At 31.8% G+C, this 24,571-nt stretch overlaps 1 protein-coding gene and 1 long non-coding RNA gene across 3 annotated transcripts; both read right to left on the reverse strand.

The window, feature by feature from the left end:
• Positions 1–6,198: 6,198 nt before the first annotated feature.
• Positions 6,199–11,608, reverse strand: LOC112720422 (L-ascorbate oxidase homolog). 2 transcript variants are annotated; one of them, XM_025771367.3, is made up of 9 exons: positions 11,507–11,608; positions 11,253–11,410; positions 11,047–11,156; positions 9,697–9,967; positions 9,144–9,240; positions 8,671–9,016; positions 7,568–7,939; positions 7,189–7,267; positions 6,199–6,618 (listed from the first exon to the last, which is right to left on the reverse strand). In XM_025771367.3, exons 2-9 carry the CDS (start codon positions 11,400–11,402, stop codon positions 6,412–6,414), a joined length of 1,632 nt encoding a protein of 543 aa, XP_025627152.1. In that variant the 5' UTR covers positions 11,403–11,410; positions 11,507–11,608; the 3' UTR covers positions 6,199–6,411. The 2 variants fall into 2 exon arrangements, with proteins under 2 accessions (XP_025627152.1, XP_025627153.1); XM_025771368.3 differs by having other exon boundaries at positions 11,253–11,407; positions 11,507–11,599.
• A 7,684-nt stretch (positions 11,609–19,292) lies between these two features.
• LOC112720423 (uncharacterized) lies at positions 19,293–20,675 on the reverse strand. Its single transcript, XR_003162158.2, has 2 exons — positions 20,288–20,675; positions 19,293–19,558 (listed from the first exon to the last, which is right to left on the reverse strand). It is a non-coding gene; the product is annotated as an uncharacterized lncRNA (long non-coding RNA).
• Positions 20,676–24,571: the final 3,896 nt, after the last annotated feature.

Genomic DNA, 24,571 nt, shown 5'->3' on the forward strand with positions numbered 1-24,571 from the left:
CATCTTCACTTTTAGCATTGTTTATGTCACTAAATTTATTTATTTAATAATTATATTTGCATGCAATATAAATTCTTTCGCTGTATATCATATTGTGATTAATATATGATTTATTGAGAAGTAGCCACAACATCCTTAATAATAATTATATTTAAAGAAATCACGGAAATATTAATATGATATATTTGTAATTGTTGTGAATTATATAATGAACTTACCCACAGAAATTTATTATGTTATTCACATATAATTAGGTTGAAATAGAAAATATTTTTACTTCTTAATTAACCTACAAATATTAAGAAGTAGTATTTTATTTTCTAGTTCCAATACTTTAGTTAATATAGTGAATATTATGTGTGTTAAAATCTTTGTCCACAGGTAGATTTTAATGACACTATGATTCATATTTATTTTGATATGAGTTGCATTGGCATGTATTATCATACGTTATAGATTTTGATGTGCCTATTTAAAGTTGAGTAATGTTAGCGTGATTTATTATTTGCAGCAGTAATGATATCTGAAACTGTATCTGAAGTTCATTTGTTAAGTGGTACAACTATAAAGAATGAAAAAATAAGGTTCTCTTTCACTTAGGGTGTGCAGACCTTGACTATGCTCTTCGTAGGGAAGAGCCTCCGACACCTACTGATGCTAGTTCTCGAGCCGAGGTATCATTATATGAACGGTGGGAGAAATCCAACCGTTTAAGTATGATGTTCATTAAGTCTCGTATCTCAGCTAGTATCCGAGGTTCGATTCCTGATTGCGGGAATGTCAAGGATTATATGAAAGCTATTGATGAACAGTTTGAGTCTTCTAGTAAGGCACTTGCAAGCACCCTAATGGCACAATTGTTATCCATAAGGTTGAGAGACATTGCAGCACAACTGAAAGCCTTAGAGGTTGAGATCTCTGACTCATTTCTGGTACATCTTATTCTGAATTCTCTTCCTACCCAGTATGGACTATTTAAGATTTTTTATAACACACATGCGAAAAAATGGTCCATTAACGAATTACTGGTGATGTGTGTGCAAGAGGAAGGAAGGCTAATTCAAGAATTTGGTGAAAGTGTACTATTAGTGACATATGAGAGTAGTAAAAAGTAAGCTCATCAGAAGAAAGGAAAGGGTATTGCATCTCATCCTATGAAGAAAGAAGGTGCACGGTATTTTTTTTGTAAAAAGAAAGGACACATGAAGAAGGAGTGCCCAAAATTTAAATTTTGGCTTGAAAAGAAAGGTACTAACCTTTGTGATTTTATTCCTTCGGTCTGTTTTGAATATAATTTTGTTGAAATATGTCGTGACACTTAGTGAATTGATTTTGATGCTGAAATTCATATTTCAAATACCATGCAGGGTTTCATAAGGAAAAGGAAACTGATAGGAAGTGAACTGAGCATCTATATGGGCAATCGAATTCACGTGTAGAAGCTGTTGGAACATTTTGGCTTGTATTAAGTATTGGTTGTATTTTAGATTTAGAAAAAACTTTTTATATTCCAGATTTTTCTAAAAATTTAATTTCTTTATCTAAGCTTGTAAAACAAGGATTATGTATAAATTTTTATGATGATTCTGTTGATATTATTAAAAATTCTAATATTATTGGACGTGGTACTTTAATTGGTGATTTATTTAAAGTCCTTTTAGCTAATAATATTCCATCTAATTTTATGGTTATGCATGGTAATGGTATGAATGAAAAATCCTCTATGTTGTGCCATCGAAGGTTGGGACACATCTCCATTGAGAGAATGAAGAAATTAGTAAGTGATGGGATTCTTGAACCTCTAAACATTACTGATTTTGATACTTGTGTGGATTGAATTAAGGGGAAGCAAACCAAAAAGTCTCAAAAGGATGCTAAGAGGAGCTCTGACATATTAGAAATAATTTACACTGACATATGTTGTGCTGATATATCTTTAAGTGGTCAGAAATACTTCATCTCCTTTATTGATGATTATTCATGATATATGTATCTCTATATGCTTCATAATAAATATGAGGCATTGGACGCTTTTAAAGTTTATAAAGTTGAAGTAGAGAAATAATGCGAAAATCAAATTAAGATCGTGAGATCGGATAGAGGTGGAGAATTCTACGGGAGATATACTGAAAGTGGACAAACACTTGGTCCATTTGCAAAGTATCTTCAAGAGCATGGTATTGTGACACAATACACCATGCCTGGCACACCAGATCAAAATGGTGTAGCTGAAAGAAGAAATAGGACTTTGCTGGATATGGTGAGGAGTATGCTTAGCAACTCCAATCTTCCTTTATCCTTGTGGAGTGAAGCCCTTAAGACAACCACGTATATATTAAATAGAATTCCAACAAAGGCAGTTTCTAAAATGCCATTTGAGCTATGAAAAGGTTGGAAACCTAGTTTGAATCATATACGCATTTAGGGTTGTCCTGTTAATGTTCGGATTTATAGTCCACAAGAAAGGAAGTTGGACCCAAGGATGATAAGTGCTTATTTTATCGACTTTGCAGAAAAGTCTAAGGGTTACAGATTTTATTGTCCCTCCCATTCAAGTAAAATAGTTGACTCTAGAAATGCAAAGTTTTTAGAGCATGATGTAAAAAGGAGGAGAAATCATCCTATTAAAATTATTGAGAATGATAATGTTTGTCAAACCTCTCCATGTACAAGAGTGATTGTTCAATATAATGCCCATACAGATAGGGTCAATGTAGAATAACCTATTGCTGATGTTCTACATCATGAAGAAAATATTCAAGTAGATTATATGGTGGAGGATCAAACTCTTCATAATTAAAATATTGTTCAAGAACATATTGCTCAAGAGCAACTTCAAGAAGAAGGAGAACCTGTTATGACACTACTTTTACAAGAGATTGATGATGTAACATTAAAAAGATCAACAAGAATAATAAAGCCTGCAATTTCTAGTGACTATGTAATGTATCTTACTGAGTCTGACTATGATGTTTGTGATAAAAATGACCCAACGATGTTTTCACAAGTAATGGAAAGTCGTAATTCCAATTTATGGCTAGATGCTATGAAAGATGAAATGAATTTTATGACAAATAATCAAGTTTGGGATCTTGTAGAATTGCCTGATGGAAAAAAGGCCATTAGCTGTAAATGGGTCTTTAAGACTAAGAAGAATTCATCAGGCAATATTGAGCGCTGCAAGGCTTGACTTGTTGCCAAAGGATTTACACAAAGGGAAGGAGTTGACTACAGAAAAATATTTCTCCTGTTTTAAAGAAAGACTCTTTTCGGATTATTATGGCATTGGTAGCACATTTTGACATATAATTGCATCAAATGGATGTGAAAACAACATTTCTTAATGGAGATTTGGAAGAAGAGGTCTATATGAGACAACTCGAAGGGTTTATCTTAAGTGCTGGTAAAGAGTTAGTTTGCAAGCTTAAGAGAGCAATGTATGGTCTTAAGCAGGCTTTTCGACAGTGGTATTTGAAGTTTCACAATGTGATTTCTTTATTTGGATTCATTGAGACTATTTCTGATCAATGTATATGTCACAAGGTTAGTGGGAGCAAGATCATATTTTTCATCTTATATGTAAATGATATTTTGCTTGCAACAAATGATTTAGGGTTGTTACATGAAGTGAAACAATTTCTCTCTAGACATTTTGATATGAAAGATGTGGGTGATGTATCTTATGTCATTTAGGGGTGTCCATGGATCGGATCCGATCCGCATATCCGTGGTGTTTATCCGAATCCAATCCGAAAATTACGGATATGGATCCGATCCGCAAGGCTTTCGGATCGGATCAGATCGGATCCACACACTAATCGAATCGGATTGCGGATTTTGTGTTGGTATCTGCATATCCGATCCGCATATCCGCGTATCCGCAAAAATAAAGAAATAAATAAGTAAAATATTCTTTTTATGTTTTATTTTAACTAATAATTATCATATATGTTAAATTATTTTAATTTATTATTCAAGAAAAGTATGTTTAATATTATTTTAAGAGTAAACATATTTAAAAGAATAGAAAAAATAAATTTTATTGATATTTTTTAAATAAAAATAAGCTTTTAAAAATATTTTTGTGTTTTGCGGATATATCCGATATCCGATCCGATCCGATCCGCAAATGTGCGGATCGGATCAGATCGGATCCGACCTTAAAAACTGCGGATATTGGATCCGATCCGATCCGATGATTGTAGTGCGGATCGGATCGAAATTTTTCTCATATCTGATCCGATCCGATCCGCGGACACCCCTGATATCATTGGCATAAAGATTCATAGAGATAAACATAAAGGAATTTTAGGTTTATCTCAAAAAGCCTATATTAATAAAGTTCTTGAGTGGTTTAAAATGCAAAATTGTTCACCAAGTGTTGCACCTATTGTGAAAGGTGACAAATTCTTCTTAGATCAATATCCTAAAAATGAACTTGAAAAGGAACAGATGCAAAATATTCCTTATGCTTCATCCGTTCGAAGCCTAATGTATGCTCAGATCTATACAAGACCTGACATTGCTTTTGCTGGTAGCATGTTAGGAAGATATCAAACTAATCCAGAAATTATCCATTGGAGAGCAACAAAAAAAGTCTTAAGGTATCTTCAAGGGACCAAAGATTTCATGCTTACATATAGACGAACCGATTGTTGGATACTCAGATTCAGACTTGGCGGGATGTGTTGATTCTAGGAAGTCAACGTCAGGATACATTTTTATGCTTGCTGATGGAGCAGTATCTTAAAAGAGTGCAAAACAATCACTTGTGTAATCAGAATTGGGGATCTAAACTTTATAAAGTTTATAAATAATCATATTCTTTCCATAAAAAAACAGACCAACTGTCAATATAATTAATTAATAATTACAATATTACCCAAACTAATTTCTATATTAATAAATTGGACTACTATTAGAATAAAAATTCTAACATAATCTACGATTAGTAGATATAAAAAAAATAGTTGACTCACATCAGAGTATTAGTTACAATGCTAAAGTATGAGATTTAACATAATTGACAAAATTTGTTTTTACTTTTTAAACTTGACTTATTTAAAAGATTACCTAGTCTAATAATATCTGTTTGTCTCGGTGTGATATATATTGAGAAGAATATATTTAGTAATATTATTTACACAATAATAAATATTGATAAAACTAGGGACAACCATAAAGTTTGGTTGGATTTAGTTGAGTTTTGCAAGAGGTTAGATTTAAACATTATGTCTTTGCATTGGAAGAGGGTCATTCAAGGAAGCAAAATAGTTTTTTCAAAAATGGGTTTCAAAACTAAAAAATAAAATAATTATGAAATTTGGGCATAAAGAAGAGTGTCAACTTAAATAGTAAACTATGACTACACGTAAATATTTTTAGTAAAAATAATGGTTAAGTACGATTTTGGTCCCTAATTTAGAGGCTGGAAATTTATTTTGTCTTCGACCTTTTTTTTCGCTACAAAATGGTCCCAAAAGTTTCAGTTTATTTTAAAATCGTCATTTTTACTAAATTTTTTATTTTTATTATCAAATTATCCTTTTCTAAAAAAATTATAAAATAAAATAAATAAAAAAAGAAAGAAGGAGAAGAGGGGGAAAGAGAAATTGGGGGAGGGGGGAGGGAGGGAAGAAGGGGGAAGGGAAGGTAGCGCCCGCGCCCCGCGCTGCCACCTGTGATGGAGAGAAGGGGAAACCGCCACACACACACGGATGAAGAGAGGAGAAAGGGAGAAGAGAGAGGTCGAAAGGGAGAGGGAGACCGCATTCAGCGTTGCCGCAGCCACTCGCACGCCGCTCGCCGTTTCTGCTCCTCCTCCTTGCTTGGTTGTCGATGCTCCTTGCCGTTTCTGCTTTTGCTTCTACTTCTATTTCTGTTTTTGTTTCTGCTTCTGGTTTTGTTTTTTTGTTGTTGTTCTGATTTCGTTATCCATTGTTGTTGGTGGTGTTGTTCTTCTAGTTGTTGTTGTTGTTTCATTGCTTCTGCATTCTGCTTTTGTCTGTTTCTGTTTCTGCATTCTGCTTCTGTCTGCTTCTATTTATGCATTTGGTTGATTTTGGGAATGAAGGGGGAATGGTATTTTTGTCTGAAAAACGATTTTAAAACAAACTAAAAACTTCGAGACCATTTTATAGCAAAAAATAGGTCAGAGACAAAATAAATTTTCGACCTTTATGTTAGAGACCAAAATCGTACTTAACCCTAAAAATAAAATATAACTTCTCCAAATATATAAGAGAGCAATCACCGAATTCTCATCAAGTGTCTTTGTCTCTTTAACTTTACATATTTCACCATGAAAATTAAATGATAAATCAAATTCTCTCTTCTTTCAATCTTCAATTTTAGTCAACCCCTCATGACTAGAAAATGACACCAAAATATTGCATATGTTGATGTCAATTACTAAGGGTGATGATGTCCGTTGACTTTCCCACAAAGCAAGACATTAGGAGGAATATTATATTCAGTAGAAAGGCTTTTTTGAGCAGTCCAAACTCTGAGATACAATTGCTGCCCAAGATACTGCCTCTCCCATATTGCAGACCTCAAGTTCCACATACCTTCATTGTCCAACGACACCAATATTGTAGTCCAACCATTTGGATATACCTACATTAATTTAGACAACACAAAGGTAAGCACATTACATTTTTATTTGACACTTGTTTCACACAATACTCATTTTAGGGGATTGAGAACGAAAATGTACACCAACTACAGAGGCTCTAATTTTGTTCGGTTTTGTTTTGTATGTTCAAAATTATTTTTTGAGGTTCGGAAATTACCTTTTGTACAAGTAAATTTTATTTTTATTAAATTTACTTTTAGCACACTTAAACTAAATACAGATCTATCTTTTTAAAAGTAATTTCTCTATAAGTAATTCTTTCAACTAAAAAATGATAGACATATATTCTATTCAAATATGTATTACTATATTCTTTTTTGAAAATGTTACATAAAAAACCTAACAATTTAATTTTGATGTACTATCAATATAAAAAAATTTTATAATTACTTTTCATATTAGATCACGTGAATGATTATCCAAAAAAAATTTATGTGATTAAAAGAATATATAAAACGTTTTACATTATCTTAATTTTAATAGTCTAATTTGTCGTGAAATCTTCGCCAAGCAACCAATTGAGTATTTCATCTCATTCTAATTATAGTTACCTGTGCAGTATGTCTTGTCACGGCATCCACAAGATTGTAGGATCTTCTCTTGGCTGGTGTCCACTCTCCAAAACCATAACTGTAACGGTTGCAACGAGCATCATTAAATATGTGGCTGCTTCACCGTTTAGAAACGATGTGATTTTTAAAATTAATTTTGATTAGTATCAATGTTATAATTCTGAACAAGACTCACGTATATTTGTCTTTTATATGAAGTTGCTAACAGAATCATTTAGATAATCTCAACTAGTATCTTAGACAACTACTGTATGTAAGTTTCCACCTATAAATCCCAAGTCTTATACTTCTAAACCTACATAATTAATTGCTTCTAAAACATGTAAAGAAAAATTGAAGAAAGAAAAGAATTACATACCCTACGACCCAAAAATCATAGCCATCAAGGTGCCAAGATTGCATGGTGTTCTCATTGTTCTGGAAAACGACCTCAATGAAGTCGTGAAGAGAATTTGGAATGACAGAAGTAGCTATCTGCGCCGAAGCGGGTCCATTAGAAGGAAGGCTTTGGATTGAATCCACACTGAAAATTCCGGGGATGTTGAAGTAATCGGCAAGCTTCAGAGGAGTATCAGGGTTCACATAGGAAACCTTGTTCACAGCATAACGTTTTTTCCCGTTGATCATAGCTGCTGAATTTGCCAACACAATTGTCTTTGTTGGAGTTATTTTCCCATAATGGTATGATCCTTGTGGGTTTGGCCTCGCTGCATTTGCTGTCAGATTCCATCTGCAACAACAACAATCCATCAATATTGTAACTGATCAACAATCTAGATAATTAATGTTTCAAAAATGTTAACTTAATTTGTATTTATATTGGTAACTGATTTTAGTATATATATATATATTTTATCAAAGATAGGGAGATTCGAACCTCTTAATTGAGTATGGAGAGAGTATGACATTTGAGATATAACTCATTGGCATATCTAATATAGTTCTTAATATTTATATAACTCAACATTTTAATCTTTTTAAATAAATGGTTAATCACTAAAAATCAAACCAATTCGATCATTTTATTAATTTTCTGACTAGTTTTTCTCTGATTTGCTAGTAACCATTTTTTAACTTAAACCTTCGTAGTTGGTTCTAGTCTTCTAGATTAACCTAGACTTACTAACCAGTTTGATTCAATTCTCAGAATCATGGATGTAACATATCAAGAATATAGATAGATGGGAGTAGAGTGAAGGTTACTTACTTAAATTTAATTTGTAGAAGATATATAATCAATGTAATTCAACATCTTAAATTTTTTGCATAATGATGTCTTGATACGTTATTAGGTCTAGAGTTTGATTTTTGTTGATTCATTCTTTTGAATAAGGCAAAATAGACCTTTTTTTCTTAACACTCCTGCTCGACACGAAAAAAACGTATTAGATATATAACTATTCTTTTAATTTTTTCCTAATCGCATAAACTTTGAAGAGAAATGATTTGATATTTAGTTACCTAAAGGATCTTGCTTGCCTAACAGACCAATGATACTGGTAAGCAGGGGGGCTAGGAAGAGGTCCAGAAGCAGGTGAATGAGAGTTTGAATAGTGAAGAACGGCAGTAGCAGTGAGAACTTTCCTGGAAAATCTTGTTGAGGCAACAATGTAGTAGTCTTTTGGAGATTGATTCAAGGTCACCAATACTGAAAATGATTGGCCAGCATGGACATCAAGGGAGTCATACATGTTTTGAATAGTGTGTGACCCTTCAATTTCTACTAGCTTCAATGAATGACCCTGAATTCTGAAGTTAATTGAGGTTGATAACCCCATATTTGAGATCCTGAACATGTAGGTCTTTCCTGAAATTGAACATAAACAATAATGTTGGTTAGTGCAAACATGTCTTGAAAAATTAGCATCATAGAGAAGTTTCAACATTTGGGTACCTGAAAATAGGACAATATATTGTTAAAGCAAAGAACATACCCTGGTCACCATTGAGAGTAGTATGTGCCTGGCCATTGATAAGGAGACCATCAGGGAAGGAAAGAGATTTTCCAGAATCTAAGGATTGTTGTAATGCCTGTAAAGATCAGAACAAAAAACTATAAATATGGTTTGCATGATGACAAACAATTTGAATTCAATTTCAAGCTCTTGGTGGCAAATTTGCAAGGAAGAAGAATGCATTGATGCGTATGAAATAACAAAAGTAACTACTTTTTACATTGACCGAGTGAATAGTCATCCAAAAGAATGAATGTAATTATAAACGATTGTTTGTGATTGGACGACTGTGTTAAATGCATCAAAATTAAACTCTAACTTTTATTGTAACGAGGAATAAAGGCAGGATCCAATCATCCAACACAGATACTCTAGAAAGTTTATTTTTCTTCAAAAGAATAATTGTTTTAAGAAATTGCAAATGTTTAATTAGTCTAAAATTATACACACTATTAATAAGTTGATGAATGAAGAAAGAAGAGAAAAATGTGATGATCTAGATTAGAGAAGTGTTACGTATATATAGTTATACCTTGTGGCCAGTTTTGTACCAATCAGCAATGAGCAAAGTAAAATCTCCATGAGGGTATGGATAAGGGAGTGGGATGACTGATCTATGGTACACATTGAGTCCACCAAATCCTCCAGCTGCTTTATGCAGGTGAGTTGATGGAAAATATGTGTATGTTCCAATTTGATCCTTTGCCTGAAACTTGTAAGTGTAGTTTGAGTTTGGAGGGATAGGACAGTTGGTTCCCAATACCCCATCTTGCCATGAGTTTTTCCTTTGTTTAATACCATTCCTGTTTCATCAAGAAAACAAAGTATTACAAAACTGATGGAAAATTCATTTGTTTTGCTTTTGCGGCGTTGTTATAAATTTTTACTCGAAGGAATGCAAAATCTTGTAGCTAAATATTCCCCAAGATCGTCACTTATACTTTCACTAAATCAATGCATATCTAGAAAATTAGCTATGTAAGAATGCGATATCTGACTTTTTTTTTTATCGTAAAAAGGTGCTCTAAAATATTTTATTTATAGAATAAATAGATAAAAGTATATGTAAAAGAGTTTGGAGCGAAAAAAATACATACCAAAATTCATAAATATCAAAGTGTACTCTAGAGATTGTTTTTGATGAACAAAAAATACACACTAAAATTCATGAATATCAAATCCTTATTAATAGTATAATACTTCTTGTTTATAAAAAATAATTTTTGGAGTGTATTTTTATATACTTTTGTCTATTTCAAACTATTTTATGTATATTTTTGTTTATTTATTTTATTTTTATATTAAAAATTTTTTTTCAGGATAAATTTAATTTTTTACTAACGACATTATCTCTGACACTCTTAGATTGTATTTGTTTTAAGATTGAGACTAAGATTAAAAGAATGTGGCTGAATATTGTATTTGGTGATTAGACTAAAATTAAAATTTTAATCAACTTTTAAAAAATAGAGATATAAGGGATTAAAATTTTTAAAAACAAAAACTGAAATTTTAATAACATTTTTTTACTAAAAATACACTCATTTAACTTTTTAAATTATAAATCTACGTATTAATCTTTATATTTATCTTAAACCAAACATGATATTGAGATATAACTCAATCTCGTACATTTTACACCAAATATAATATAAAGATTTAATTTAGTTTCTCAGTCACAATCTTTTAGTCTCTATCTCTTTGTCTAAATTTAATTTTCCTTCCAAACGCATTCTTAGTGGACAAATTAGAATACCCCGAAGCCACAATGATAGCATGAGAAGTTGACAATACAGAAAATTAAATGCTCACCATTAGAGTAATATGTTTATGTTAAAAAGCAGGGGAAAGAAAAGGCACACGGATAAACAGAGAAACTCACCAAGTGAGTAAAAATGGCTCATCCAACTTGTTGATAAGGTTAAGAACTACATTGTCGTTTGTTACCAAGTCAAGTTGAGGCCCAGGGAATTGACCATTGATCAAAATCACCTTAAAAATAATACTACATCAATAAGCAAAGAAAAATAATACTACATTAATTGAAAGATCATAATTAAAATTAAACTAAACCTTAATTACTACTACCTTCTGGGGTGTACCAAGAGGAGAGAGTGTTCCATAAGTCACAGTCCATGTGAAATACTTGTATGCATCTTCTGCTTTCAGTTGCACCAAACACACACTCACCAGAGTCACAACAATACAGAACAACTGCACCAACCCTTTTAATCCCATCAAGTCTACTACAAAATAAGCACAAGATATACACAAGTTTAATTTTAATGCAAAACGTTATACATAGTTAAGTGTTAATGAGAGCATTGAAAAATGAAAAGTACCAGCTAGTTCTATGGTTCTGAGGAGTGAAACTGCTGAACCTTTTCGTTATATTTATATGAAAAAGTGAGTGATATGATAAATTTTAATTTTAGAATATTTAAATGGATGGTTATTGCTTAGTTTAAGGTTGCAAATTGATCATTCATATTCGGCGCTGTCAACGCGTTTTGACTTTTGATTGCTTTGTTACCTATTGCTTCAAACTCAAGAATCAACATATCAAGTATGAGAAATAATTGGGAGCACCAAATAGTAAGTCTAATTATTTTTTTAATTCTATAAAATTAACACTTATCAAGGTATGTTTCTGTTTTTTAGTATTAATTTTTTGTTCTTATTTTATCCACAACTAATTATTTAATATATTATTAAATCATCTATCATAATAAAATACTAATTGTTTTAATATAATTAGGTTCAAATATTCATTAAGTAAGAAGCTAAATTTGAAATTCTTGAATTCAAATTTATCTAATTTGTGTAAATATAGAGTCCAATTATATCACTTTAAAAATTATATATGTCATAAATCTATGTAAGAAGTAAGATTATTCATATGAATATTATTATTAAGATTTTTTTTTTTTGACAATATTGATTATTGTTTGTTGACCATAAGGTGTGAATAATTCTCACCTCAAGAATTGTATATAATTGACAATATAAATATTATAACATGTTTATATACAAAATACAAGCTTGGCGTATCTTTTAAATACATTCATAATAAGTTAAAAAAGTGAATTTTAGTCGTTTAAACTTGTATGTGTATAATATTAAAAAAAAATAGCATGTTAGCTTTTCGAATATTTTTCATCATTATTGGTAAATATATATAGTCTTTATTCTTTTCTTAATAAGCTGGTACATGGACTAGCAAAGTACTATTAATTATTATTATTATTATTATTATTATTATTATTATTATTATTATTATTATTATTATTATATATAAAATAATTAGTTATTAGAATAATTAAATTTGATATAGTAAAATAATTAAATTTATCATAATATTATTATTAGTTTTTTTATAATAGTATAATCAATTTTTTTTACAATAGTATAATCAATTATTTTTCGTAAACATCAAATACATTATAGGCGTTTTTTTTTTTTTTTGTAATAATGTGAATATGTGATATTATTGTTAAACTAAAAATTTTGATAGAAGATGTTTTATTAGCAACATTATTTAAAAACGTAAAAATAAAATGTCTTAGTGAAATAAAATTCTCAAGATTATTCAAATGTTTATGGTATAAAATAATTCTAAAAAGAATTTATTTTGTATATTTAAAATATACTTTTTAAAACACAATAGAAAAAATATATTAGTTCATATGATAAATGACAACAACTGTACTCGACTACTCGTTATTAAAGTTAAAATGTAACTTCAAAAGTCCGGCACTTTTATGATTTTTGACTACTAAACTCCTGAAATTTCGCCACTGATTTCAACTTTGTCTTCTTTTTATGTCTTTTCCGGTTTCTCACTTGCACTTGCATATATATGCTGTTATGATTCATAAATTTTGAGGTAAGACTTATATTAAATAAAATTATAATCGATTCGATTCGGTCTTCAAAATTTATAATAATAACTTATATTAGTTTTTGAGTTAATTTTTATAAATAGTGTGTTAATTTTATACATTAATTTATTAATATTTAAATTTTTTATTTAGATTCTATATGATTAAGATTTATTAGTAGACTCCGTAAAAATTTGATTGATTTCACAATATGTTCGTAAGGACGAACAAGTTTAATTTAAAAATTGTGCGACTTTGGAGCAACAATCAAGATTTTAAAATTCTAATAAATCTTGATCACATAGAATTTGGGTAAAAAATTCAAATAAAAATAAGTTAATGTACAAAATTAACGTATCGTTAACGGAGATTAACTCAAGAGTTAATGTGAGTTACGATTATAATTAGTCTAATTTGAGTTTATTAAAATTTTAAAAGTCAAATTGAATCCAACTTCAAATTTTAAAGGTTAAATTGAGTATTAATTTTGCTGATACATTTTCATCGTTCATTTTGAAAAAATGTTCTAGATGTAGTTTTCCATACAAATGAAAGCTAATTTTTTTTAGTTTAATTTGATGCTACGGAATGTGTAAAATATTTTATAATGTTGTATAATTACAATCATTTTCTTAAATGATTATTCACGTGATCAATGTAAATATTTTTGCTAATGTAACGTTATATGATTAGATGCACGTATAAAACGATTATATTGAGTCACTGCATCAAAATTAAATTCATTTTTTTAAAGTATAAGTTATTTAAAGATAGAATATTAATTTTTGTTTCCAAACATTTAGGTTAATTATGATTTCTAACTATCATTTTACAAAATATTATTATTAATAACTTTTTATTTTTTTAAAAAATAATATTTGCATTATTTTTGTGTTCAAATTTTCTTATATATAACTTTTTTTATGATATATAAAGATGATTCTTTTTTCTTTTTCATTTATCAAATTTCATTCAATAACAAAAATAAAAATATACAAGAAAAGTGAATATAGAAGATGGTGTATATAATATTTTTTTTCCCTAGCGGAGTAATTTTATAAATGCAGCTATCCTAAATCATAATAGTTCCATGTGAATTCATAAAGTGGACTAGTAACCGTTTCAATGCAATAATAAAAGAACCGCCTTCTTTTTTTATTATTATTTAAAAAAAAGGGTCATTATGCCGGAGCCAAAACAAATTAAAGCAGAGGAAAATAAATTTTATCAGAGATTCAACTAATTAAGAACCAACAGGCAATTAATGTAATGTAGGCCATAGTTTCACAACTAACATATTATTACATTGCTTTTGCCCTTTGGGACGTTACTGGCTTGCTTGTGCTTTTCCATGCTTTATCCATTCACATTATTAATTTATTATCGATACGCTATAGTTATTTATCACAAAATTTTGGAATTTTTATTTAAATTAAATAAATATAAAAATTACAAAAATACATAAAATATGAAGTAATTACTTAAATGCACAACGTATAACATCTTGGATATTGAAGGGTGAAGTGGAATATAAATATATCTTGGCGACTGAGACTCCATACTGTAACAATACGGCGCCATGACATTTCCAAGATGCACCCAGAATATGTGTTAAGTGTGAGAATGGATACTGAATATCCGAAATATGCATAAATTCAAAACAGAATCTCAGTATCCGAGATATGTGTAAAACGCATAATTCGAATCCAGACATCCAAAATATGCTCTGAGACATATATAAGGCCATAGTAGGATGATGTGCAATAAGCAATTAATTAAGCATGATGTGTGGAGGGAGGATGCCATCCATTGTGAGGTACATTTAGGGCAGCGCGAATGGTCTGCGATCTACTAGATATGAGAAGAAGTTCCAGCTGCGGAGTAACATGCTGCCTCAAATTCGAGAGGAAAAATGACCATGACTCAGTTATCTCAGACTTGACTAATACGAAAGCTATGGGCAGAATGTTGTTATTACCATCTTGAACCACAACAATTAACAGCACACTCTCGTACTTTTCGTACAAATGTATCCCATCCAGCGATACAAAAGTCTTGCAATATTTAATTGCCTCAATGCAATGAGAGAATATCCAAAAGACCTTATTAACCTGGCTTCAATCTCCGTCAACCATGTCCTCGTCATAATAAGGAACAACAACGCAGTTGTGAATCGTATCTAGGAAGCATTCCTGCAAAGCTTGTGAGAGATCGGGTATCTTGTTATACGACTCTTTTCAATCACCATAAATCTAAGCAATCACTTTTTGCTTTGTCATCCACATTTTTCGATACGATGACTTGAAATGGTAACTCTGATGCACCCTCACTTTGCAACACTAGGATAGACACCGACGGGGTCATTCTTTATTATAGGTAGAATGACCTTGCACATCAAGCTACTATCCAACTAAGCATGGTCTTGAGACATGGTTGGTGTCAAACAGGTATGTGCTCTATCGAACCTACACACTTCCCTACAAAAATACTCGTGTATGTCAATGTTTAGTACAAGACATAATTAACGTAATAGACTTTAATTTCAACTAAAAAATAACATGTAAAATATACCAGTAGTTCAAGTTCTAACATAGTGCCACACGAAAACTCAATGGACAACCGTTGGTGAATTGCTTGCAACAACAGTGGTATTCAAGCCTATCCGACTCCAAAACTATATACTCTACATTTCTTCGAATACTGTAGTTCTTCACTATTATCAGAATAGCATCACGATTCCTGAACCTATGGCCAACCCGAAATTCCAACCCACCATCGGTGTTGTAAGCCTCTCCTTGGCCGACATTGAAAGGATCATCTAGCTGCATTATGTGCAAATTTAAACTGTGATAATGACTTGAAACTTATGACAATTGAGGAACGGATAAAAGAGGAGGCAGGAGAAATCGAGCACCACTATTGGTAGAAGTCTCGTTGGACAACCCAAATTCGGCAACATAATCTGAATCGCCTCGTTGTCGTCTTCTTCGGCACTATCATGAGGCAGGGTGTAGTGAATTGGTGTTGCATCCAGTGGGACTACTTGAGAACTCGAAGAGGACGGCCCACCACCAACAACCATGTCACGCACGGCAGCATACCACTCCATCACATGTTGTGGCATTAGCCTTATATGTACGTCGAACATTGCCCTCACATGCTGATCCCCTTCAATCCAGAATAACCTGTTGGTAAATCCACTGTTCAAAAATGCGTGCAAAAATCTATATGCAACCCGTCCAACCCCCTTGCTACCTATTCTCCCTCCATTGTTGCTCAGTATGACCGTCTTTAGCGCATGTAGAATATCAACACGGTTAGTGCGTAACATCATAGTTGAATTAGATTACAAAATCACTCCTTCATCACCATTTTTTACTATTTCATTGGGATAAATCATAACAAAAAAGAACTGATTATTCTCCATGAGAACAAAATAGAAAGAGGAGAAAGAAAAGATTGAATTGTGAATTGTGAGAAAATAGTTGAGAATGGGAGGATATATATAGATTTTTTTCTCCAAAATATCTAGGGTGCAAAGACACCTACACCATAATATACATATCTTGGATGTTGAGACCTGCATTACACGTTTGAGTGTATCCCAGATGTTGAGACCTGAATTACGCGTTTTACATGTATCTCGAATACTGACCTTGTTTCGAGTTCACGCGTATCTCGGATACTCAATATCCGTTCTCCCACTTAACACGTATTTTAGGTACACCCTAGATTTGTCACAGTGTTGTATCATCGCAGCACAGGATTTCAGTTGCTTAGATATGCTTATTTTTCACTTCACCTCTCAATATTTGAAATGTGATTTATTATACATTTAGATAATTACTTCATATTTTATATATTTTCGTAATTTCTATATTTATTTAATTTAAATAAAAAATTCTAAAATTTTAACCCAAAAAAAGAATATATCATGAAAAGTTAACCCCTTTTAAAAGGGCAAGAATGAATTATTTTATGCTGGGATAATATATTTTTTTTTATCAATCTTATGAAAAATTTAAAAAGAACGAGTAATATTTGGAATCATAATTTAAAAACCATAGAGAGTTACAATTTTTTTAATATATTTATTTTATATTTTATATTTTAAATTATTATTAAAATAAATAAATAATTTTAAATATAATAAATATTAAATTATAAATATTAAATTACTTAAAATAATTTTATGTGTGTGTTTGGATTACAGTTTGCAAACGGGAGTTTGCATAAAATTGATTTTACAAAATTGATTTTGATGATAAGTAAGTTTGAGTTAACGTGATTTATGTTTGGCAATCTTTATATCAAAATTGATTATAGTAAAATAAATGTTGTTTGGATTATATTACTTAAAATCACTTTTAGATGAAAAATTACTAAAAGAAACATGAATTTAAATAATTTTTTTTATATACCTACAAAATCAAAACACTATCAAAAATAATATAAAAAATATTTATCATATAAATAAAATAAATACAATAAAAAATAAAAATATAAAAGAGAGTACTATAAATTTTATAATGTCAAAAAAAATATTCTATAATTTTTTTAATACCGTCAGTACTCTTTAATTTAGTATTATTTTGCACTATAAATTTTTATTATTTATGACTTTATTGTTATTTATAATTAATTTTTTATTCATTTTGTCTTTTTTTTATAGGATCATAATTTATATTATACAAAATTTTGATACTAAACGTAGTATATAATAATTACAATTACAAATTTTACAAAATCAGAATAAAAAATAAAAAAATTAATATAAAATAAAAATAGAGTACATCAAAGAATAGAAAAAAAATTATACAAATAAAAAATAATAAAAATTCCATAAAATCAACAACATATATCATATGAACCAAAAAATACCATAAAAAGTAAATAAAATTCATATGAATAAAATCAAATAAAAAAATAAAAAATTTCATACACAACATAAATACAATGCAGTAAAGGATAAAAAAAAAAAGAATTCATATAAAAAAATAATAAAAATATTGTAAAAATTAATAAAATACTTAAAAAATCATAGCACCATAAAAAATAAAAAAAAATCAACAACATTTATCATATGAATAAAAGAAATACAATAAAATAAATAAAAAATCATATAAACAAAGCCAACCAAAAATTTAAAAAAAATTTATAAAAAATATACATATAAAAAATAATATATTAAATGATAAAAAAACTCGTATAAAAACATAACATGAGAAATCAGAATACTACATAAATAATATAAAAATTTTTATCATATAAATAAAAAATATAAATAAATAATACAATAAAAAAAACATAAAAATTAAAATATGAAAATGAGTACTAAAAATAATAAAAAAAATATTCAATTTGCTAGTGATTGAAACAAATTTGAACCATTTTGATGAAAAAAAAATTGGAACGAAAAAACTATGAAGAAATAGGAACTAGAAAGAACTACAAAGAACATGTAATAGTTATTGGTATCATTCTTATAGAAGAAAATGAAGGGTAGGGTTGGTAAAAATAAAATAAATTTTGTACCCAATTTTCTAATGGCAATCACAACCATGAACGTGAAACGCAGAAGCTACGAATTTCAGCTTCTCCTGAACGTACGTTTAGAGGCAAAATCAATTCTGCGTTTAAAAAGATAAAAATTGTTAAACATCAAAATGAAACTTTCAAGAAGCTCAAACGGACTTTTCTCCTCCCCAACGTGTTTGCCAAACACACCCTATATATTATTGTCTCTTTAATATTATTGAAAAAAAACATATATAAAGAGAAAAATGCATGTTATATATGCACCGTAGGCAATGCAGCAGAAGAAGCAAAAAGAGTTTGCTGGGTACCACACGGATTGCCCCACTTGCATGATGGGTTGGGCGTCAATCGCGTAACAAGATGATGATTTTGGAAGTTTCACTCTTCACTCCACGCATGTGTGTATATGGTCTAGATTAGTTTTAGATCATAGTTATCATAATTAAACTAGTAATCAATATGGTTATACGATGAGTCACTAGGTTATTAGTTCAACTGGTTGGTCATTAATTTATTCGATCAATTCGGTTATTATAAAAAAAAAATTATATGAATAAAATTAAAATAATGTCTTAAAAATTAAAATATAAATCTTTACAAATATTAATAATTTAATATTAATTTTTAAACATAACTAATTATCTAAAAAAATATAATATATTAGTCTCTATTACAAAATACTTTTTTAATTTAAATCATCAAAGGCGAGTAAAAGATAACACAATCGATAAATCCACAATTTGTTTACAATGACCCCAAGCAGAATCAGTCTTCCCTCTATTATTATAAACTCTATGATTGTCACAAATACTAAAAATAAGAAAGGGCTAGGTGTCCATGCCACGAACCAACTCCTGAAAGAAAAACAAGAGCATCCCCGACAAACCAGTAGAACTTACCCCTAGGAACAAGAACAAGCTCCAAAGAAGAAGAAGGACTTCTCGCAATCTCAGGTATAATGGCTAGTTGGAAAACCTTTCCATTCAAGCAAAAGAAACACAGCAACAACTAATGAGAATCAACAACCACCAAAAGTTCACTAATGATAATCAACAACGAATTTAACTATTCAATCTAATTAAGTTCACTAAAATTTTTTCAGGTTCAACAACAACTCTAAAAAAATCAAATAACAGCAGCAACTGCCAGATTCAACAATAATTCTAACTAAAATTTAAACCAGAGAAAGAACAGAAAGAACAGAAACAACAACTCTAAAAAACCAACATTCAACAAACAGAAAGAACAATAATTCTAAAATTTGCTCAGATTCACCAAAATTAACATCGAATCAGTGAAAGAACAGCAACAACAACTCTAAAAAACCAATATTCAATAAATAGAAAGAACAGCAACAACTCTAAAATTTGCTAAGATTCACCAAAATTAACATCGAATAAGAGAATGAACAGCAACAACAACTCTAAAAAACCAATATTCAATAAACAGAAAGAACAGCAACAACTCTAAAATTTGCTCAGATTCACCAAAATTAACATCGAATCCGAGAATGAACAGCAACAACAACTCTAAAAAATCAACATTCAACAAACAAAAAGAACAGCAACAACTCTAAAATTTGCTCAGGTTCACCAAAATTAACATCAAACCAGAGAAATAACATCAACAAGAACTCAAAAAACTAAATAAAACAGCAACAACTCATATTCAACAATCACCAGATTCACCGAAATGAACATTGACCTAGAGAAAGAACAGGGTTGAAAACTGGAGCTTGCATGGTAGAGAAGACGCCACCACCACCACCCGAGGGAGCAGGTGTTGCTTCACTGGTTTCGACGAAGCGAACGCAGGATCACGGACTCATGGTGAGAGACCGAGACAGCGATGAGGTGAGAGACCCAGAAACTGAGAGTGACGAACTGACGACGAGGTGAGGGTGAGGGGATGCCGACGCCGAGCTCGAGAGAGTGACGAGGTGAAGGTGAGAGACTACCCGCTGCCAACGCCAAGCTTGAGAGAGCAGAGACAGAGAGACGAGGGCTTGGGAGGGGGTGGTTGGGTTCCACTCTATGACGCCAGGGAGTTAGGGTTCATTCAAAGAGGGGGGTTGGGATGGGTCTGAAACGATGCCGTTTCAAGGAAGAAAAAAAATTAATAAACATGACCCGGACCGGGTTGGATTAACCGGCCGGGTCACCGGGTTTGCATGAAACCCGTCGGATCGAACCGGGTTTGACCGGGTCTGTTGTGTGAACGGTTCAATGAGTGGTTTGGTCCGGTTAGGTGACTGGGTGACCAGATTTCCGGTCGAACCGTCCGGATTGAGCTGGGTTTGATAACTATGCTTTAGATTGCATCAGCTGTTACCTTTATTATACAATATTAATAAGAGATAAATTTTAAACGGCGCAGATAATTACTTCCAAAAACAACGATGCTTTTAACAAAAATATATTTTTTTATTCTTAATTTTTATTTTTATAAGATTGATTAGTTCTTCTGTCAATATCTTTGATCGGTATTAACAGAATAAGTCTACATGGTATGTATGTTAAATTATTGATTTATTCATTAAGAATCAACTAGGATTAACAAATTCTTTTTTGTTGAGAATTTCGTTGTCTTTTAAGAATAATTATTAGGGCAGTTTAGTTTTTATTTTTATTTTCTATTACTTTTTTTTAAATATATTAACTAAATTTACTGTATAAAAGTAAGAAATATTAGTAATTTTTAAATTATTTTTATTTATAAAAATTAAATAGAAGATATATTAGTGATTAACATGTCATATAAATATGTTTTAAAAAAAGATCATTGATACAGAAACTAACTAATCTCACAAAATACATATTAAAAATAAAAAAAATATTTTTAGTTTAAAAATCTCATAGTCCTTCAAAAAAAAAAAATTATCACGAATCGAGTTGGGTACTTACTCTATTAATAATCCCACAACTCAAATTTTGGTGGCAAAAGCCATATAAACACTAGTATCTCAATCATCAATCTTTCTTTCGCTAGAGTAACTCCTACTTGTATTATATATATCTTGATATATGTTGTTCCTGTATGAAAGTGAACTCCGAGGTATAGCTCGTTCTGCTGATGCTGGAACCGGCTTTCCTTGGAGTAGAAGGCGTGGAACGTCGTCTTCTCCTGAGAAGGCGGCGTTGAGTACCTACAAAGGGACTCCAACGCTCAAGTAAGTACGAGTGTGAGAGAGTTCAGAGTAGAAAACCAGAATGAATTGCGTACCTGTAACTGAGTAAATCACTCGTATATAATGGAGTAATTGGGGAACTGTTATCCACATTGTTTGTTATTGATTTGGTTGTGTTCTAATATTTCGGAACTTAGGTATCTATGGAGAGAGGTCTGCGGAGGAGTTGTGAGTTGATCCTGGTTCCGATATTCCCGTTATGACTCGGTTCTAACATAACGGATCATAGTCCCCAAAGTTGGCTTGTTTTGGGGTCGAGATATAAACAGGTTAACCTTTTTCAGGTGTTATAACTCGGAACCAGGATCTGGAGTGGGTTGATTGTGACAACTTTTAGGTGTGCCGAGTTATAGCTCGGAGCCCCAAGGTTAGCATGTTTATTCTCGGTGTAAGGAGTGGAAGTAGGTTGTCCTTTTGAATTTTCGCGCTTAATATTTTGTGTGCGTCTCTTGGGGAGGAAAGAGAAATATTGGAAAACGCATTCGCTTTTAATGCGTGTTGGGTAATGTAGCGCTAGTGAGATCTAGCCGCTGATTTTCTTTTTGTGTTTAATAATCGACGGTTAGGGATTATTCTTGAATTTTTACTGCTTGAAGAAGGTGTGGGTAGTGGGCTGGTGGGTGGTTTTTTGTTTGGATTGTTTGATTATCTGGTTTCGAGGCTTGCTTTTTCTTTTTTCGCCTGTGTTTTTGGAAGATGAATAAGAAAGGTTAGTTATTCCTTTCTTCCTCGTGTGCTCTTGTTTTCTGTGTGCATGTTTGTTTTCGGGATGGATAAGGGAAAAAGGTTGAGATAGGGACGGATGTGGGTGGTAAGGTAGAAGTTAAGCTAGTTGAAGATGTTTGGGTTTGGGATCCTGTGAATCCTTTTTTCATGGGTTGCAGATTCAATGAAGGAGTATGCTTCTGTGTTCGACGATGATCAAAGTGTGTCGCAATTAGGGTTAGTGTCTTCGTGGGTCAGGGAGGGAACTGATATTAAGCTTAAGTTCATACCGTATAATGCTGATGATCGTGTCTTTCATCGTGGGGAAGGGTTTGAGTTTTTCTTCATGTACAGCTGTGTTTTTGTGGACTTGGGTGTTAAGTTTTCCTTTTCTGAATTTGAGTGTGGTGTTCTCATGCAGCTTAAGTGTGCACCGTCTCAGCTGCATCCTAATTCGTGGGCTTTTGTTAGAGCTTTTCAGATTCTGATGAGGTATTTAGAGATTGAACCATCCTTGGAAGTCTTTTTTTACTTTGTTTCAGTGTAAGGGGGTTAGGTGAGGCTGTTGGTTGAATCTCGCTAGTGTTCCAGGTCGTGCCATTTTCAGCTTATATAGGTCTTCGTATAAAGGGTTTAAGTCTATGTTTGTGAAGATTGGCGTTGTTGAGGGTAAATTTTCTTGGTTTATAGATGAGTATTTATTGGAGAGGTTCCCATTATTCTGGGTTCCGAGGCCTAGGCAAATATTGGGTATGGATGGGATGAAATACAGAAATGAGATGGTTGTGGAGTTTTTGGTTAATCATGTTTTGTCGTCGAGTTTGTTGTCGGTTGTTGAACTTCTGGAGTTGGAAATGGATAGAGATGCCTTGGCTGGATATATAAGTATTTGCTTTGTGTAATTTGTTTTTGTATGGTTCGGTAACGGTTGTTTATTCGTTATCTTTATGTTTTGTGTGTAGTTGAAAAGGCTCCAAAGGTGACCTCAAGCAGCTTGCGAGCGTATTTTCGGTCGAAAAACATTGAAAAGAAAAGCTCTACTAGTCGTATTATGGCGGAGAAAGGTGCTGAAGTTAATCAACCGTCTCCAAAGAAGGTTAACTTTAAAAGAAAAAGAGGAAATGGGACGAAAGATAGGCCGGTGGATGTGGCCGAGGATAAGGTCGGAGGGAAAGAGATTGATCTTGAGGTGGTCAAGCGTTTTACCGAGAACCAAAGGGTGCTTCATGGTTATCGTGGGGATGAGGATTTGACTTCCCTTTGGAATGAGCATTTCCCGTTTATTATGGTTGTTGATGAGCACTGTCAGAATCCGGCTGATGTTAAACTCGTCCAGGAAGTTGACGATATTGCATTGGGGTTTGTCAGTATCCGCAGGTATAGTGTCACTTCGTTGTTTTATTGTGTTTGCTTGTGTGGATTTTTGATTTGTTTTGCTTATTTGATGTAGGTGATTGGAGCTCGGTAGATGTCTATTGGTCGAACTCAAGAGTTGAAGCATGCTAGGGATTCGTTTGATAAGGCTGCCATGACTCAATTAATGCAGGAGAATGTGGAGAAGGCGAGTAAGCTGCGTGATGCTCTTGACTTGGTCAACACATTGCAAGAGAAATTGACGACTTATGAGAGTGCGGGAAAGGAATTGAAAGAGAAAAATGTATCTTTGGAGGCTAGACTTGTGGTTCTTGGAGTGGAAAAGAAACAGGCTGAAACTGAGAAAGAGGATCATGGTTTGGAGATGTTCTCGGCTGGATTTGAGAGAGCTGTTGAGCAGGCAAAGCTTCTAGCTCCTGCTGCTGACTTTTCGAAAATAGATCCGTGTAAGGTTGTTGTTGGGGATGAGTTAGTTCAGGACGAGGATGGTGTCAAGGGTGAGGGGGAGAACCCTGATGTTTAAGTTTGTAATAGGCTGGTTTGTGTAGTTTTTTGAACGTATTTGACTTAAGGTCGTTTTGGCTTGTTGTTATGAACTGCTGGCCTTTAGCCAAACAAATATTTGTTTTTGTTCATATTTCATGTTTGAATATTTTGGCATATTGGTATCGAATGATTAGAGGATGGAGTAAGGTACAAGTGTTTGTTTTTTGTACCTCCGA

Source organism: Arachis hypogaea, chromosome 11 (genome assembly GCF_003086295.3).
Source record: "Arachis hypogaea cultivar Tifrunner chromosome 11, arahy.Tifrunner.gnm2.J5K5, whole genome shotgun sequence".
Classification (NCBI taxonomy): domain Eukaryota; kingdom Viridiplantae; phylum Streptophyta; class Magnoliopsida; order Fabales; family Fabaceae; genus Arachis; species Arachis hypogaea.

Excerpts from the sequence above, each read along its gene's own strand:
- LOC112720422 (XM_025771367.3), bottom strand. The coding sequence starts at position 11,402 with ATGGGATTAAAAGGGTTGGTGCAGTTGTTCTGTATTGTTGTGACTCTG. Across the intron at positions 9,968-11,046 it reads GAGCCATTTTTACTCACTTG|GAATGGTATTAAACAAAGGA; the intron begins GTGAGTTTCTCT and ends TTGATGAAACAG. Across the intron at positions 6,619-7,188 it reads TGACAAGACATACTGCACAG|GTATATCCAAATGGTTGGAC; the intron begins GTAACTATAATT and ends AAATTAATGTAG.